The sequence below is a fragment of the Mustela nigripes genome, chromosome 8 (genome assembly GCF_022355385.1).
Source record: "Mustela nigripes isolate SB6536 chromosome 8, MUSNIG.SB6536, whole genome shotgun sequence".
NCBI lineage: Eukaryota > Metazoa > Chordata > Mammalia > Carnivora > Mustelidae > Mustela > Mustela nigripes.
In genome coordinates, this window is record NC_081564.1 from 65,912,903 (window position 1) to 65,931,661 (window position 18,759).

Consider the following 18,759-nt stretch of genomic DNA (forward strand, 5'->3'; position numbering starts at 1 on the left):
TGTTAATGGCTGGTCTAAAAACAACATTGATCCAGCAGCAAGGGCAAGGCCTCCGGCAGGCCTGGAACATCCTGGCACCTTGTAGGCCCTCTTTAGCATATGAAAACTCCATTGAAACCTCTCTTCCCCTCACCTTCCCCCAGCCTCGGTACAGAACCTGCCATCCCTCACAACCCGGGGCAACAGCTCTTCCTGCCCACGAGTCCTGTCCCCGTGCTTTAATAAACCACCATTTTGCACCAAAGATGTCTCAAGAATTCTTTCTTGGTCATCGGCTCCGGACCTCAGCCCACCAAACCTCACCTAGGATCTAGAACTTCATCATCCCCACCATGGAACCACTCCGGACACCTAAAATGAGCCCTGGAAGGAGGAAGTCAGCCTGAACCAGGAGACTGAATAAGCCTTGCTTTCTATGCCTCACAACACTGTCTTTCAAGTGACTAGTGAAGGCTCAAAGGTTTGAGGTTTTTGCAAAGACGTCTTTGACATTATTGTAACCCTGTGACACCGGGTCATCAGATCCTTTTTTGCAGTGAACCCCTAGCCATTGACTTGTTGCTGGTCACCTCTCACAGAAGTGCAACTCTCAATAATTTAATCAAGTCAATTAATACTGTTTAATAAATAGGCCAGAAAATCAGCTGAGAGTTTTTCTCGGCGGGGTGCAGCGTGCGACCAAAGTTATAGAAGATTGTCCTTTGAATCACTAAGGCAAACTCTGTTGTGTCATTTTACATAAAGCAATCACATAAAAAAAAAGTTATAAATAGGAAAAATTCCGAAGTTTTCCCACAGACAGACAGGGAAATTGAAACACCAAAGGAAAAAATAAAAGGAAAAGAAAAAAGGAAAGAGAAACAAAGAAAAGAAACAAAACGCAAGCACCCCTGCCCCCCCCAACCCATCTGCGTCAAGTTCTTCTCCATCATACAGTACTCAAGATCTTTGGATATTTTACAATGTACGACTCCAAACTGCAGCGGAGAGAAAACAAAAAGAAGTAACAAGTCGTCTGAAAAACTGAGTTTATAAGAAGTCATTACCTTTACAAAATAAAAACAAAAGCCCCAACACCACTGGATTCCAATTTGTTCATTTTTCCTTGTTTTCTAAAGTCTGGGTCAGCCCCAGTCCCTTGGCTGATGGGGGGAACATGGGGATGATTGGCGGATGGGTTCCAGAAGCGAGTGTCAGAAATGGAGGTGGGAATCTAAGAGGCGGCTGCCCAGAAGGAAGGCATCTGAAGACAGAAGGGTGTCCGAAGCTGTTCCCTCTGATTGGAATGGCATTGGGGGAGTGCGGAGTCAGGGTTCTCTTCTGGGGAGCTGCGAGGGGGACAGAGTCTGTGGTCTTCTCTGGCCTTTTTGTTTTTTGTTTTTGTTTTTTTCTGTTTGCTCAGAAAGAAGCCAAGGCAATAGGAAGAGCCGAAGTCTCTTGTGCCCACAGCTCCTGGACTGGGGACACCGGCCCTGGGTAATCGGTAGGGATGACACTCCCACTGTCGGGGCTGCTGAGAAACACCGGCCAACTCCGCAAGAGAAGGGGGGGCAGGGGCAGGAAATGGGAAAGAAGAACGGGAAGGCGCTGGTTCCTTCTCCGAACTTTCTACAAACTCAAGAACCGGGAGAGCATGTGGGCAATCCTAAGGCCCAGAGCCCTTCAAACCCATACTGGAGCCAAGACTCTGCCTTCTGCCCCGGAGGGAGGCAAAACACCCCAGCTTCCTTCCCGAGGGATGAGGGAGAGGTGGAGGGTGCACAAATACAGCCGAAGGCAATCTTCAGCGATCCCAAAGCCCCAAGGAACAATAAACCCAAACCCCAGGTAACCAGGTGTTTTGTCTGTTTCCAGGAATCAGGGTAGAGGGGGGCAGCCACCAGGTGTTACAAGGGCCCCCCATCCCTTCTGTATGGGCCCCAGGAGTACCAAGAGACTTTGTACAGCCCTGGAGGGGGTGTGTAGAGGTGGGGTAAATGCTTAAAGAGCCATCCCAGGGGCCCTGACACAGTGGCCTGCCTGCCCCGAGAGGTGGGGAGTACCTGGAGTTCCCCAGAGCTGCCTGTGGACAAGCCACACCGCAGCTCTTCTCTGTCACCCCTGCCTAGTGTGGCCACATTTCTCACCTGTGCTAATACAGGGGTGAACGTGATCAAACGAGATCCGGTAGGATAGGTGTTTTCAGTAGGACTTCAGGAGCACACATCTCCCACCTTCTCCAGAATTCTTTGTAAGGGACAGCTGTGTAGATGTGTGTATGTGGGTGGGTGGGTGGGTTCCAGAGGGGAAACTAAATTAGCAGCCTCCCCTCTGTAGCAGGGTAGAGAGGACTGACCTGTCCAAGGTTATAGGGCAGTGAGGGGAAAAATGGGCCGGGCTTCCAGGAGCCCTCCCGGCCAACAGGGCATTTCCCATAAGGATCCCAGGATGGCCGGAGACTAGAAACATGACCCAGCAGAGCCGGTCATAAACACTCTGCCACAGGACTGTGGGGAGGCGAGGACATGTGCCCCAAGCCCTTAGGGTAGGCCTGAGGTATGCCTCAGCCCTGCTCCATCCCGTCTGTCTCTGGCCAAGCTCCCTCCCTCCATCTAGCCCCACAGAACTCCAAAGTGCCCCTGGGTACCCGGGGTGTGGTCTCTTCTGTGGCACATGCCCCTGTGAGTTTGCGGGTGACAGCCAAAGTGAGAGACAGGTGGAGGCCAGACCCCGGGGCTCCAGGCCCTTCGGGAAGAGATGTCTACCTCAGACACCTTCGAAAGGGAGGCAGGAGGCCCCAGGAGGCCTGGAAAGTACCACTGTTGCTGATAATATTTTTTCTCCTTTCCTTTGTGATTTCAAAGACAAAGTTCAGACCCACTGGGCGGCGCGAGGGGAGTCTGGCGGGAGAGGGGGCAGGGCCGCGGGACTGGGCGGGGGAGTCCAGGAGGACCAGCCTAGTTGTTGGCTTCCGACATGGAGGCCACGTGGTTGAGGCCTGCGAGCCCGGGGAGGCCGGCCAGGCCCGTGGCCCACGGGTCAGGCAGCGGGAAGTAGGGCCGCGCGGCCGCCACGTTCTCGGCCAGCGCGAAGGCCAGCAGGCCCCCCGCGTCCCTCTCGGCCTCCAGCTGCGCGCGCCCGAACAGCTTCATCTGCGTCTCCTCGAACTGCCGCTCGAGCTCCTGCAGGCTCAGCGCGCCCTTGGGCGCTGCCAGGAAGTGCTTGGCGGGGCTGGGGCCCGGGAGGCACACGGCCGCCCCGCCCAGGTGGCCGCCCACCTCGCCCAGCGCGGGCGGCATCACGAAGGCCGCCTTGTCGGGCGCCGGGCCGCCGGGCCCGAAGAGCAGGCTGGCGGCCCTCCAGGCGGCGGGCTTGCGGCCGCGCCGGGGCCGGGCCATGCGGCAGCTCTGGCGCTTGATGTGGCGGTGCAGGTGGTCGGAGCGCGTGAAGCTCTTGTAGCAGAACTCGCACTGGTAGGGCCGCACGCCCGTGTGGATGCGCATGTGGTTCTTGAGGTCGTAGTTGTGCACGAACTTGGCGTTGCAGTGGATGCACAGGTAGGGCCGCTCCCCCGTGTGCTTCCGCATGTGGATCTTCAGCTTGTCCTGCCTGCAACGCAGAGTGGGCGTCAGTCCCCGCGCCCCACGCGGGAGCCACCCCTACATTGCTGCCCCGTTCCTCCAGAACCTGCCAAGGTCCGCCCCTGCTGTGGTGCCCAGATCCAGAAAGGGGGCCCGTGCTGGGACTTCCTAGCATCCCCTGCCTCACTCCACACAGGTGTGGCTACTCCCGGGGATTACAGGGCCGGAGAAGGAGCGGAGTCTGGAAAGGCCTCCTTAACTCCCCCAACTCCCTTTACTTCTAGGCTCAGAATCTTCAGGAGCCTCTCCAGCAGAGGCCTGTCTCAGACTGGAAATGGGCCTTCTGGGGACACTTCTCCCCACAGGTCAGCAGTCTGTCTTTCGTCCCTGTTGGGTGTAACATCCTTTGATACTGGGTTGCACCTTAATTTCATGCCCATTGTCTCCAGGTGGCAGTCTTCCCTCCTGTTGGCCCTGTGCTTTTGCCTAGAGCAAGGGGGGGGGGGGCATGATGGCCCTGGGGACTATTGAGATCTGTCTGTCCTCAGCACTAATCTGGGAGTCTGGGGAAGCCGAGCACACCTTGTTCAAGTCTCCACACACTGTGGCTTCTTATCCTGAGTCATGGGATCTCCTCTTTGTCTGCCAAGAATCCCAGGGTTTACAAAAGAGCCAGGTGCGACAAGAATGTAGCCTAATCTAGGGCAAAGCTTTTCAGGATTTAAAAATCTGTTATTCAGAGGGAGGGTATGTGTGAAGGTGGGGCTCCCCCTGGGCTGGGGAGGCCCTGCTCCAGCTGCAGGCCCACCACTAACATGCTGAATGTCTGCAGGCAAGTTACTTAACGTCTCTGCACCGAGCCGAACTTAGCATTAGACATCGGTTCCTGCTGTCCAGGGCTGATGGAAAGAATCTGGGTTTGTGTCAGACTAGATCCAACACACCTCCTGGTGATCTTGAAAAGAAAACTGACCTCACAGGGTTGTCTTCCTAAAGCCTGAGCTCTGCACAAGCCGGCCAATGGAACCTTCCAGCCTGGCTGAAGTGGGGTCAGGTGGACTGCAAGAACTCATCTCATGGTCCTTCTGGAGCCTTCCCCAACCACGCCTGGCAGGCCAACAAGCTCCTCGTCCTGTCTCCCACATCCTCCCTGCAGGTGTGGCTCGGGTGGAGCATCTGCCTGTAATTTGGGGCTCGGGTTTGAGGTCAGAGCAGATGAGGAGCTCAGGCATCCGCCCTAAAGTGGCCAGATTTAAACCACGCTCTGTAGAACCCCAGGACAGCCGGAGCTGGTCCTGGTCTCCTGGTGTCTCCTGGCCACTAGATGTCTCACTGGCTCTCGTTTCTGGACTGGTTCCCCAGGGGTGGGGCAGGAGAGAAAAGGACATTCTCCGGTCCACTGGCAGGGACGAGGGGAGGAGGACCAGGGAGGACCGAGCCCCCCCATCCACCTGCGCTTCCAGGAAGGCACCCAGGAGATGGAGATGGTGGTGGGAAGCAGGATGGGCAGGAAGGAGGGAGTGAAGTGGGTAGGTGTCTCCACACACCAGACCATCCTCTTGTCCCCACTCCCTGTTCCTGCCACAACCCACCAGCCATGCCTGGCTGCGTGGCCCCCTGTTGTGACATCCCATGTTCCCTTCCCCAGCCAGCTTGCTGCCCTTGTGGTATCTACAACCCACATTTCATCCCATTGATTTGGGGTCTGAACGGGATGCAGTCTTAGCAAGCAACTGGGCCAGCGGGTCTCAAACTCGAGGCTGCCTAAGAAGGGTCTTCAGGGCTCCATGGGCAGCGCATTGGGCCCCACTCCCAGAGCTTCTGATCTGAGAGGTGAGGTGGTGGGGGAGAGCAGAAGATTTGCATTCCTAACAAGTTGCAACTACTGCCACCACCACCCCCCAGCCCCGCCCTGCTAGTCCCCCGCACCTCCTGAACAGCCACCTTGGCTGGAGGGCAGACTGGGGTCTCAGGAGGGGAACTTGCCAAGGTCACCAGAGGAGTAATGACAGCGCTGAGCCTAGAATTCAGGCTTTGTTCCTCAGCACTGCAGGAGTGGGGTGCACGGTACCATTTGTACCTCAAGAGCTAAGTGCCGATTTAGTCGTGGGGGGACAGGTCCTGGAACTCCACACATTCAAGGCTCTCAGGGAAGTGCTGAAGCTTGCTGGTCACTGGGCAGGGGACTTGTGTCTTTCCCTGGGCCTGGTGGAGGGTTCGGTGAGGAGTCAGCGCTGGGGTGTTAAGTATAGCCCCTTATTTAACTCTCTTCATGAACTGATATGCTGGATATTTTTCAAAATCCTGATCACATGTAATCGATAGTATTGATGTGGAGGGCCACCCTCAAGTAATGGACAGTGCAAATAGTAAGGCTTCAGATATTCAGACATAAATACCCATCGCTTCTCCCAAGCTTTTCATTAGAGCATCCAAAATAAGTCACATTTCAGCAGCACTTAACTGAAGTGTGTAAGAAGTGCTCAGAAGGTGACGATCGCTTCCTTTTACTGAGCACCTGCTATAAGCCGATGAATATACACCATTTCAGGGACCCTGGAAGGTTGTTATTCATTCAGAGGCAAGTTGTGGTGTAGGAGCAGGGCTGCCATGGCGGGGGGCGCGGGGTGTCTGGGAGTCCCTGCTGTCGCTGTGGACCCACCATTAAGTTGCTGGGTGACCTTCAGCAAGGTACTTAACCTCTCTGTGCAGAAGTGAACCAAGGGCCAGACATTAGTTACCATTGTCTAGGACTGATGAGAGAATCTGGGTTCAAATGAGTTAGATTCAACATAGTTAGAATAATTGCCTGACTGAGAGGACGAGTTGAAGCTCAGGGAAGTCAAGCGACTTTCCCAAACGTATCAGGCCATGAGGGGCAAAGAGGCCTGGGGAGCCATCTGGGGTAGGGTTTTATTTGCAAGCTATTCTGAGGTTGAGAAAGGTTGATTTTCCAACCAGGGACTCCCAGCCTGTGGCCCAGGAGGGCTGCCTCAGAAAGTGTAGACCAGAATAGTCAGCATTTGTGGCCAGCTTTGTGCCTCTGGGGCCAGAAGACAGGGGCAGGCGTGGGAGGAGCTCAGCCCTAAGCAGGAGCTGGCTGGCCCTGTGACTTTTCTTTCCTGGGAGCAGTGGGGAGGGTTAGTAGAGCTGCAAAGCCCATGATAAGCTAGTCCTGGAAAAAAAAATTTAGAGATCATCTGGTCTACCAGGATCGCATTAGTATGTTCTGATTCACAGTCGAGTCAGTGGGCCGGGCCACCTATGTTATTGGCAGTACACTTGCTGGGACCTTGAAAATACTGATTTCAATTAAACACTTAATGCTCAAGATGAGGGAAGCAAGGACAGAGAGAGAATGGCCTTCTAAGGTCATACCTCCTCCTCATCCCTGTCACGACCTGTGCACGTGGATATAATGTACAGGCCCATTGGCAGAGGCAGGCCCGGGGGCAGGCAGGCTCCAAGAACTGGACCAGGTCCTTAGGTGCCCCGGGCCTCAGTTTCCTGACCTCTAAAATGGGGGGCTGGGCTGCACCATTTTGACCTCTGGTGTTCTGTGAGTGTTCGCATCTGGGAAGTGTGCTTACACCAAACCTCCCTCTAACTAGTTGGCTTTGCAGATGATGGTTCTTCTACTCCTGCTTCCTCATGCATCTGGTTTGTTTGAGGAGGAGGCCTAAGTTTAGCCAGAAAGTATTCTAGCTTGAATCTCAGGAGCTGAACTCTTCGTCCCTTCCGTTTGGGACTGGAGGTCTGGTGGTCCCACTAAAAATCTCTCGAGGCTGCTCCTGTCCGATGGCCGATGTGCTAACTGGCTCCTTGGCATGGCTTGTAAGGCCCTCACGAGCTAACCCTTCCAGTTACTAACTGAGTTTTAAGTTCGGGGAACCCTCGGTGACTACAGTTAACAATACTGCGTTGTATACTTGGAAGTTGTTAGGAGAGTAGATCTGAAGTGTTCTTGCCACACACACACACACACACACACAATGTAACCATCTGAGGGGATGGGTGTGTTAATGTGTGCACTACCACACATTAGTGTGGTATCCTGACATCGTAGACCTTGGCCTTCTATGCTCTATGTCCATTATATCTGTAAAAGTTGGAAAAAAAAGATCACCCATCTACTTGCTAGCTCCCCTCCCCAGAGTACTGCCCCCTCGCCCCCCCCCACTAGACATATATGCTGGTCCCTCAGCAGGCAATGCTCTGGGGAACTGGTCAATTCTGTGTCTTTGAACACCGGGAGGCATGAGCCAGACTTTTAGCTATCCCTCCTTCCAGTGCAGAGCCTGCCGTATTATGAAATGGATGCTTGGTAAATCCTGTCTCCTTCCCTTTCTCTGCAGATCTCGTGTTTGGACACCAGTGCGCCATCTCTGGGCTCCCACGCACGTGGTCAGCGTGCGTGCTCCTTCCTCCCCAGCCCTGAACCCTCGTTCCGGCCCCCCTCCTCCCTGCACCTCTTTCTCAGTTTACTTTGGCAAATTGCACTGCTGGAAATGTCTCCCACTCCCAACTTCTCACCTCCACCCTTCAAGGTCAACTTCAAGGGCAATCCTCTACAAACCTTTCCGTGTCCACCCAGGTCTTATCCTTGGCCCTCACCTTTCAGAGCACCTGACCTGAATACTGTCCCTCGAGCTAGGTCACTTCGGGGCAAGGAGCCCCTTCTCCCCACCACCACTCCCCCCCCCCACCCCCGTTCAGCATCACTTAGTGAGTGCTGGGCAATGCTTTTCCAGCCTCACTCAGTCCGTGGCACCAAAGCTACCTGATCTGCTTTGATGAGAACCTGCCGGACGGACGCTTCTGTATTCTGCACAGTTGGTCCACCACCTGGAGCGTGCAGGGGGCGCTCGTGGAGCCTTTGCCGACTGACCCTTGACCTGCAGGTGCAGGAGCAGTTCCCAGAGCTCCCCTGGCTCTGATTCCAGTGCGCTCTGGCTCGCCCTGACTTCCCTGTCTGCCATCCCCTGCTCCGACCCTGTGCTGGGGACCAGCTCAGGCCCCGTGCACCCAAGCCTTGATCTGCATTCCCCCTTCCAGTGGGGCACGTCATGGGAAAGCTGTGCCAGTCTTTATGAGCTCATTCCCTCGCAAGAAGGAAAGGGCCACGGGGTCTCGTCCGGCATCCCCGGCCTCCACGAGGGCTCCCAGGCCCGACAATGCTTTCCCAGCACCATCCGCCCACACCCACACTTCTTGGTAACCTGACAGTCTGAGACAACCCCTCTTCCTGGTACCACTGCTAATGACATTGCATTGTCTTAATAAGTCCCCAGGGCTGTCAGGAGTGGGAGAGCTAAAAGGGAAATACGGGAAAAAGGCAGCTGCCGGGCTCCTGGCAGGTCCGGCGAGCAGACCACTGCGGGTGTGTGTAGCCAACCGGCATGGGGCTCACACGGGCAGCAGGGGTCGGAGGTGAAGCTTTGCAGCCTTTATGGGCTGGTGGCAGGAGGCCTGGTGGACACTGAGGAGGTCACAGCTGGCCAGACAGTGATGCTCAGGGTGCGAGACTCAGGGAGAAGGACTCCATGTGATTGTGGGGTGGCCAGGGCTGAGAGGGGACAGCGTGGGGCCAAAGAAACAGAGTCTGGTTGAAGCCTTCAAGGCCCTGCCTGAGGCCCCAGGGGTGTCTCCTATCTGGAACAATCAGCAGAAAGACAACGGTCCCCAGGGCTGCTTGAAATCAAGCTTGAAGCCGTCTCCGAGGTGAGGGTCTGACGCCAAGGAAGAGACAATGCCGTGGTGGGGGAGGTCTTCCCCTCTCTTCTTGGAGAGCCACAGCACGAGAGCTACAGGCTGGGCTCTCGGGACAGAATGGGGGGAAGGACTCCCCGATCCTTCCACTGCCGCCAGAGCTGTCAGGAATGACACGTGGACATTCTGGGAATCGGCATCTGAGGCCATAACTCAGAGACTGGGCCAAAGGGCCACTTTGCCAGAGGAGGGTGGGTGGCTCCACCATCCCCTGGGGTGATGGGAGGTGGGGTCAGCATCAAGGGGAAGGCAAAGGAGCCCCGACCAGAGAGCGGAAGCTCAGCTGTGTTTAAGGAAAGAGGGAAAATCGTGTCTAAGAGGAGGAGTCGAGGGTGGCCCATTCGAGATCCCTCAGCCTCCGGGGGGCCCGGTCCCTAGGAGTGGTTTGGCCTTGCAAGGGAGGCTGGGAATCCTGAGTCAGGGAGGCAGCAGCTGTTTTAAGGGGCTGCTGAAGTGCCTGCATCTGGGGAGGGAGGGAAGGTGTTGTGGGAGGTGGTGCAGGAAGTCAGCCCCCAGGAGGGTCCCCACGGAAGGGCTGTGAGGGATCTGACTACAGGGAGAGGCCAGGGCTCAGAGAAGAAGCCGTGCGGGCCAGCTCCGGGAGGGGGCAGGAGGGAAGCACGGAGCCAGCCGGCCATTCCAAAGAATGTGACAGGGAGGGTGGTCAGCGGCAGGCTTCGGCACGCAATCAAGTCCCCAGAGTCCCTTGTGTGAGGAGGCCAGGAAAATGTCCAACCTCCCCCCACTCTGGGGCGCCCCTGCTCCTGGGAAGGGGGGGGGCCCAAGAGCAACTCTGATCTTTCTCAGCAGGGTCAGAGTCCAGTGGGAGCTGGGTGAGGGGAGGTGCTGACTGAGGCAGGAACGCAGCTGCTTCAGGGGGCCCAGATGGCGGTCGCTGAGCTGAGCAGGAGCGGACCAGATGGAGGGCGGCAGGGCAGACTCATGGCCTGGATCTGGCCGGGAGGGCTGGTGAGGACTGGTGAGGCTGCAGACATAGCCGCCCCCTACGCCCCCTCCGTGATCATCAGGAATGTGCTGGGAGGGAGGCTTCTGGAATGCGGCCCTCCTCTACAACCCAGTGTCCTACCCGAACCAGGAGGCTTACTCAGAGAATGTTCTCGTGTCAGGAGGGCAAGAAGTCTGTCTGCAGTGACTGACCAAGTTTAACATTTTCCCAAAGGAAGGCAGGGCCCACAGACTGGCATGGCTTGGGCAGAAGGCTTTGTGTGTGTGGGAAAGGCCCAGAGGGGAGGGCCAGCGAGGGAAGGGACTTGGGGTGCTAGGCAGGCTCACTGTGTGGCATGCTGAGATGTGCACCTCCTCCGAAGCCACAGAGCCGGGGCTCCCCTGCAGGGGAAAGGGGTCCCGGAGTCAGCCCTGTGGGAAGGGAACAGGTGTGAGAAATCAGGGACATGGACCCCGGATGGCAGGAGGGGGTGTTGTGACTGACTTGGGGCCTGGCTGGACACAAGAGTGTCCTTGTCTTTGAAGTCACTCCCAGGGGCCTGGGCTGGGAGCCACAGGCTGGAGATGGGTGAATGGTAGTCGAATGCGGATTGTGGCCTATTTTATCTCCCCAAAATGATCCCCGTGCTTTTGTCACTGGTCATCCAGGTGTTCCAGCCTGGTCAGTGGGGCTAAGGTAAATTTAGGAGAAGATGGTGGTGGTGGCAGGGTGCTGGGGGTGATTTGAGTGGCAGGGCCGTTAGTGAGGGAGGCGAGTCCCAGGGACTTTGGGCCCAGCTGCTGTGTGCCAATAAGAGTGCCCTGAGGTCAGGGCTGTGGGGAAAATTATGGGGGCGCCCCTGGGGTAAGTGGGGCCCTGCCCCTCTGCACCTGGAGACTCTCCCTCCACGGTCAGCTCCAAGCATCTGGGAGAGATTCTGTTTGGGGTGTCTGTCTCAGAAGCAGCTGTGCAGGGGCCCCAAAGCCACCTTGGAAACAATCAGTATCATCCTTCTAGTCACCAAAGAGCCTGCAAAGCTCTGACACCCCTGCCACTGTCACTTGAACAGATTACTGGTACCCTTCTCGGGAAACTTCAAAGAGAGTTATGAAACCACCCAAGACAGTAGGTCTCATTATTTTGTAAGGCTCATCTTATTTTTTTCCCCGGAAAAGTACCACCCCTGATTTGCTATTATTCAACTTGGCTCAAAAAAAGAAAAAAAAAAAAAAAAAGGTCACTCTCTCCTCAAAGGCCAAAGCTGGGCCCCACCGAGGAAACTCAAAACAACGAGCCCCCAGCAATTCCCAGAGAAAAATCTCCAAGAGGATATGGGGTAGTGGCAGCGCCCTTGGAACATGTGTGGGTCTCAAGGGGAGTTCTTTGCCAGGGAACGGGGCAGTGTGGGGCAAGGACCTAGTCTGGTAAGTCACGGTCACAGGGCAGGTGTCCCCAGGCTCTGTCTGCATCCGAGCCACAGAAATGACCAAGCCCTGATGCAACACCACCCACCGGAACTTTCTCCACTGTAGCAGTGCCCGGGTCAGCCTCACACCAGTGACACACCCAGCACCAACAAACCCTATTTTCCTATATGAGGACGAGCAAAACGGAGCAGGGAACACATCTGAGCCCACAGCACCCCCCCCCCCAATCAATTCTGAACCCAAATGCTGCAGTGGAGAGAAGGCACGTATCACACGCTTGCTGAATGGCATGGAGTCCGTGACAGATGGAAGGTTTGTGATGTACTGATTTCAGATCTCAAACTTTACCACCGCATAGAGTGAACCCTCGTCCTGACGTGGAGAATCGGCGGGAGAACATAAAAGGAGGCTGATCCTTTAGATCGGATCCAGAAGAGGACTGAAAGGACCACAGGGAGGAGTCTCTGCAGTCTCCCGGTCACAGATTTTGGTCATACATGTCCCAGCTCTGGCATTTTCCTCTCCATGCACTTACAGGTGGCCAACTCGCCACGGAGAGGGGGACCGCTCCTCTGCAAGCAAAGGCCATGGCAGGCACCGCCCCATCGTCCCAGGGCAGGGCTGTGGTGACGGTCTCTGTAGCAGCTCAGGACGTGGCCGAGCATGCGTGGAGTCAACTAAAGTGGCGGCACTCCACGGGGGGGGGCTTCAACCTGGCTCCCGTGGGTGCACAGTGGGGGAGGGGAGAGGGAGGTCAAGCAAGCGCAGCGCGGGGGTGAGGAGGCTCGCTCTGCCTTACCCCCGGACAGCTCTGCGCTCACCTATACTGTATCTCAGCCTTCCACCTCGTCTGTATTTCAGAAAATCCTCTAGCTCTTGAAACGGGTTTGGAAATCCCTGCACCAGGTAAGGCCTCGCGTGCGCGCCTTCTAGCAAATAAACTCGACATGCCTCTCGGATCCAGCGGGGCCTCCCCGGAACTGGCTGTCTCCACATCCCAGCCCTCCATGCCCCGCTCTGACCCCCCCCCCCCCGCCCCGACCTGGGGGCGGCGATACACACCTGGTGAAGCGGACCTCGCAGATACTGCACATGTATGGCTTCTCCCCGGTGTGGGTCCTCATGTGCCGCGGCAGCTTCCCGGCCCCCATGATGACCTTGTGGCAGATGGGGCACTGCTGGGAGGCCTTGGGCTTCAGCTTGCGCTCCTCCACCAGCGGCCACGGCGGGAAGAGGCCCCCCAGGTGGGTGGCACTCAGGAAGTTGAGATAGGCACCGTAGTCACTCTCCGCCTTGATGGGGCCCAGCGGCCCCCCGGGAAGGTCGGGGAACATGTCCTTGAAGAAGTCGCTAGGGAAGGGGGGCGGTGGGGGTGGGGGCAGCTCCTCCTTCTCCTCTTCCTTGATCTTCCGGTTCTTGATGACCAGGTCTAGTGGCCCACTGTCCATGGGCTGCTCGGGCAGCTGGGCAAAGGCACCGAAGTCCCCCGGCCAGAGGTGCGGGAAGAAGTCGGGGGCGAACGGCGATAAAGAGGGTCTCCTGTCGGCGATGTTGGCCTTGGGGTACAGGTTCTCCCTCAGCAGAGATTCGATGGAGAAGTCCCGGATCACACCCAGATGCCCAGGGCCGCCGGCCTGGAAGGAGTCGGGGAAGTCCCTGGGTGTGTCCGAATAGGCCTTCTCGGTGAGATGGTCCGTCTTGGAAGGGCTTTGGTGGCAGTTGATGTCCTGGGGGTCAGGCAAGTTTTCTTGATCGGCGAAGTCCTCTGTGTCGTCATCCTCGTCCTCCTCCTCCTCCTCCTCCTCCTCTTCCTCCTCCTCGTCCTCATCGTCCTCGTCGTCGTCATCGTCGTCCTTGTCGTCCTCCTCCCCGCCGTCCCCGCCGGGCTCCATGATCTCCAGACACACGTTCACGATGCACTGGATCTCCAGCATCCTGGCAGCGTTGAGGATGTGCTTGACGTTGGCGGCGGTGATGGTGAGCGTGGACGTGTAGGCGAAGTCCAGGATGGCGGCCAGGGCCTCGGGCTGGACGAAGTCGATCTCGTAGACGTACGGCTGGCTGGCGAGGGCGCCGGCCGTGAAGAGTTTCTTGAAGTACTTGCTGCAGGCGGCCAGGACGGAGCGGTGGGTACGGTACTCCTGCTCCTGGACCACCAGGAGCACGTCGCAGAGCAGGCCGTCATGCCGCTGCTCGTTCAGGCTGCACAGGACCTCACTGCTGTGGTTGGGGAAGGGAATGCCGATGAGCTCGTCGATGCCATTGGCCATGGTCTCAGCCAGAGCCCTGCAGGGATGCACGGAGAGGAGACCAGGATTAGAGGCATCGTCCCGGGAGGGGATCCCCAGTGTGGGGGGGCCCCCCGGGAGGCCTGGCTGCTGGGCGTGGTAGCCACAGCACCTCCGCCCTCCCCTGCCCTCTCCCCCTCCACCAGGAGGTCGGCCTTCCTCTTTCTCGGCTTTACCAAACCCCACCTGCCGTTCAGGGCCCAGCTCACCAGCCAGGCTTTTCACTGTCCAACATGCAGGTTCTCTCCTGGGACCCTGAAGGCCCTCAGAGTTAGGCTTCTCACTGGGCAGCGGGCATCCACCCTGCCACCAAGGCTGTGGAAGTTTCTCGCGAGCACGTTTTCCACTGAATTTCATTTCATTGACGTGGAGCTTTAGAAGCACCAGAAGGGACTACGGGAACCCCAACCTCTCTGCGTGCTACGGGGACAGCGTCCACCACTTAATCCACATGACATCCGTGGGTAAAGCACCATGGGGGGAATGGTCTCTCACTTCTTGGGGCTCCTGCTGGGAAAATGCTCTGTCTTCCCCCCCCCCCCCCCCCCCCCCCTGTGACTCAGGTAATGGACGAACATCTTGATCCTACTGGCTCCTGTGAAGAGCTGGGCTGGGGTGCTCCCCCCACCCCGTTTATGTTGAACTCTCAACCCTCAGTATCTCAGAATGTGACTGTATTTGGAGGTAAGGCCTTTAAGGAGGTGATTAAAGTTACAGCGAGGTCATATGAGCGAGCCCTCATCTGGTCTGACTGGTAGCCTTGTAGGAGGACAGGAGGCCACAGACACACACGGAGCGGCCACCCCACGAAGACACAGCGAGAAGATGAGTCCAGGAGGCCTCACAAGAAACCAAACCCACAGATACTTTGACCTTGAACCTCCAGCCTCCAGAACCGTAACAAAATCGATCTCTGTTGTTGGAACCCCCTGGGCTCTGCTGCTTTCTTATGGCGGCCTGAGCAAATGGTACAGCTGCTAGGAATCTTAAAACCAATTTTGTGGTCCAGTTTCAGCATGGAAACTGGGGTCTTATAGTCCATGTTTTGCCTTCTGGACCTTCCTTCTGGCTTCCTCTTAGCTGATGAAGTTTCTCTTCTTTTGCACATCTTGACCTCTTTTTTTCTTTTAAATACTGACCTCCTATACATGAATATACCTCCTATTTATGTGTATCTGTGAGCTGTTTCAGATATAAAATACACATTTAAATTCCACATTAAATTCAAATACATCGTTAATGTATCATGTCTGTATTCTGTTACCCTCGGGGAAAGGCATCCCCTGCAGGGAGAAGCCACTTTGGAGATCCCTTAGCATTCTATGTATAAAATACAAAGTGTGTCCAGTGAGAGTTGCCAGGAGGGAAAAGTACAGGATGGAGGACACCAGGAATTACCTCCCTGTAGGGAGTAAGACTCACAGCCCAAGTCAGCAGGTCCAACCCCGACAAAAAGCCACCTCAATTTTTATGCCACCACCTATAGGAGGACCCTTCTACTTAGGGGAAAGCTTGATTTATGGCCCATGATAAATCCTAGCAAAACCTGGGCCATACCCCAGGGCGATTACCGTGGACAGAAGATAAAAAATAAAAACAAAACCTGAAATCCTTGTGCCCCTGTGGGAAGAGCTTTGAGGATCCCCACACATTTATCTTCTGGATGTTTCTACTCTGGGAAAGCAGATGCAGTGGGAGGGGAGGAAGGGGAGGAGTGAGGAGTGCTGGGCACACAGTATGTGCGAATGGGATCTGGACGTACCAGGAGCATGGTGGGAAGTGCAGGGTGCTGGTGCTCCTTCTCCCTTCCAACCTCTCCCATCACCAAGGGCCCAAGGCTTCCCTGAGCAATCCCACTGGTGGGAGGGGCTCAGGAGGTTTCCCAGAGTGACAGCCTTGCTGCCTTCCCACCTTCTCATCTTTAAGACATTCATTCCCTAACTAGTCACTGGGTTTTTCCCAGTGCCAGGCTCTGCCCTGACCTCCAGGAATGCACAGAGGGCAGACCAAGAAAGCCCCTGTTCTAACCCCGCTTACAGACATAACTGTGATAAAGATACAGCAAGATTCACCAGAGAGAACTGATAGCTCCCTACACACCTCTCAAAATGGCTAAAATAAAAACAGGGATAACACTAAATGCTGGTGAGGATGTGGGGAAATGCGTACTCAGCCATTGCTGGTGGGCATGTAAAATGGCACAGCCTCTCTGGAAAACAACTTGGGGGTTTCTGAAAAAAACGAAATATGTAACTACCATTTGACCCAGCAAGCACTCTTGAGCATTTATCCCAGAGAAATAAAAACTTAGGTCCACACAAACTCAATGCAAATGTTCTCAGCAGCTTTGTGCATAGTAGTCAGTAACTGGAAAACACCTGGATCGCCTTTTATGGGTGACCGGTTCACCAAGCCGCAGTGCATCCATTCCAGGGAGGACTAGGCAGCGATCAAAAAGAAATGAGCTACTGATGCATACAATTCCTGGAAAAGCCAGAGTGAAAAAAGCCAATACTGGTAGGTTACATCCTATATGATTCCATTTACATAATGTTCTCGAGATGGCATAATTATAGGGATGGAGAACATGGGAGGGGTGGGCAGGAGGGAGGTGGGCGTGGCTATAAAAGGGCAACACGAGGGACCCTCCTGGCGATGGGAATGTCCTGTACCTACACTGTGTCAAGGTCACGATTGTGGCTGATGTCATACTATGATATTGAAAGATGTTACCATTGGAGAAAACTGGGTGAAGTGGACATGGGATATCTGGACGATCCTTAAAACCACATGAGAATCAACAAATGATGTCAAAAATAAAAAGTTTAATTTAAAAAATCAAATGATAGGAAACAACCTAAACCAATCAATAAATCTTCTTCCACCCCAATGTTATTTATCATCTATCTATAGTAGTGGGTGCGTGGTGGGGAGAGGGAGACTACTCAGAGTGGGCAGGGAGGACCTCCTTGAGGAGGTGTCCTTTGCCTGGATGGGAAGAAGGATCCAGCCACAGGACGATGTAGGGAACAGAGTTCCAGGCTGTGGGAACAGCAAATGCAAAGTGGGCAATTCCACCAAGGCACTCTAGGTCTGGGGGCCAGGTTCTGCTCTGAATGGTCCCATTTAACTTGGCTCTTGTCTACTGAAAAACCATCCCACTTCTACCTCCCTCCAGGAGGCTCAGGTCCCCCTGAGGTCCTATGTAGGACTCCCTTCTTTCTTTCTGACTAGGAAGGGCAACCCCAGGCTGCAGGCCTCAATTGTCCATGCCACAGAGAGAATTCTGAGGCTCCTTCCTTCCCTGACACCCCAGGCTTCCCTGCTGTCATGGTGGGGGCTAGAGGGAAAGCAGAGGGCTTGAGAATGCCTGGCAGACTAAGAGGCTCCGGGCTGGATGGCAGGATAGGGTCAGGCCGACCACAGGCCAAGTGCCTGTCCCCCACAGTGGGGCTCCCAAATGAGGGACCAGGACCATCACCTGGCCTCAGGCCTGTCCATCTTCACAACAGCTGGCATTTAGCTCCTCTAATCATCACCGTCCCTATCTTACAGAGGAGGAGAGGGAGGGACAAAAGGATTAATCACAAAGATGTTAAGTTACAGCATAAGGATCTGAGTCCGAAGCCCGGCTCCCCAGGCCAAGCTCTTAACCCCAGCTGCTCTACCTCCTACGTCCACTCCACAAGGGAAGGCCAAGGGTCCCTGCTATCCCACGAGGGGCCCAGACTTCGGGCATTCAGAGTTGCTCAGGGCTGCCTCTGTGCAGGAGGTGCGTGAAGGATTTGGGTCGGCAGGGGAGGTTGGCCCTCCCTTCCCAGGAGGGCCAAGCAGGCAGGGCCAGCAGGAGGACGAAGGCTTGGCCCGCCCCGGGAGCTGCAGCATCAGGAAGTCTTCCCAAGCAGGCTTCAGGCTGTGGCTTTCCTCCAAGGGGGCAAAGCGGCTCTGAGACCCCAGAGGGGACCCTGGAACTCACCCACTTTCTCCTGGGGAGCCTCCCCTGCTCCGTACAAGCACCCCCCATCCTGCCCGGTGGTGGTGGTTCTGGCAAAGCTCTGCCAGGCAACAGGGGAGGAAGGGAGAGGAGGAGGTAGAGCTGAGGCTCTGTCAGGCTTTCCCATCGCACCTTCTGAGCTGACGGCCCACAGCACTGATCTCAAATGTGCCCCACACCCTAGCCCTGTACCCTCTTCCCTCTCTAATTCCCCGACACAAAACCTGCTTCTCAGCCTCCGTGCCTTTGCTCGTGCTGAGCTCCTGGCTGGAGAGTACCCAGGACCCCGCACGTCCGTCGTCCTCCTTCTCCAGGAGGTCACAGCCCACCCACACTCCCAGACTCCACTCAGATGAACCTTTCTCCGGCTCTCAATTCAGATGCCCGGAGGAGTCCTGCCATGGACCTCACTCTGCCTTGGACTTGTTTTCTGCGTCTTGGTGTTTCTGCTCGAGATCAGACTGTCATTACGGCGCGCAGCTGGTGAAGACCAAGGGCAGAGGCCCCGTGGCACCAAAATTACCGTTGTACATGTTGCTCACTCTACAATGGCCCTCCCTTAAAGGCAGACTCAAAGATGTCATTCTTGTCTCCTGGCAGCAAGGACTCATGGCCTTGTGTGGTCCACTTCCTCGTGAATAGGGCTGACCTATGTAACCAGTGGGATTTGCAGATGTGATGGTGTAACCAGTGGGATTTGCAGACGTGATGGTGTCACCAGTGGGATTTGCAGACGTGATGGTGTCACCAGTGGGATTTGCAGACGTGATGGTGT

General features: G+C 55.8%; 1 protein-coding gene across 4 annotated transcripts in view; it reads right to left on the bottom strand.

Annotated features, from left to right (window-relative positions):
- Positions 1–1,011: 1,011 nt before the first annotated feature.
- The window catches only part of ZBTB7C (zinc finger and BTB domain containing 7C), a 337,583-nt gene continuing 319,835 nt past the window's right edge, over positions 1,012–18,759 (bottom strand). For all 4 annotated transcript variants that reach the window (XM_059409616.1, XM_059409618.1, XM_059409619.1 and 1 more), the window contains 2 exons: positions 12,765–13,988; positions 1,012–3,588 (listed from right to left, as the gene is read on the bottom strand). In XM_059409616.1, coding sequence (XP_059265599.1) covers positions 2,937–3,588; positions 12,765–13,972 — 1,860 coding nt within the window. In that variant the 5' untranslated portion in view covers positions 13,973–13,988 and the 3' untranslated portion in view covers positions 1,012–2,936. The remainder of the gene's footprint in view (positions 3,589–12,764; positions 13,989–18,759) is intronic.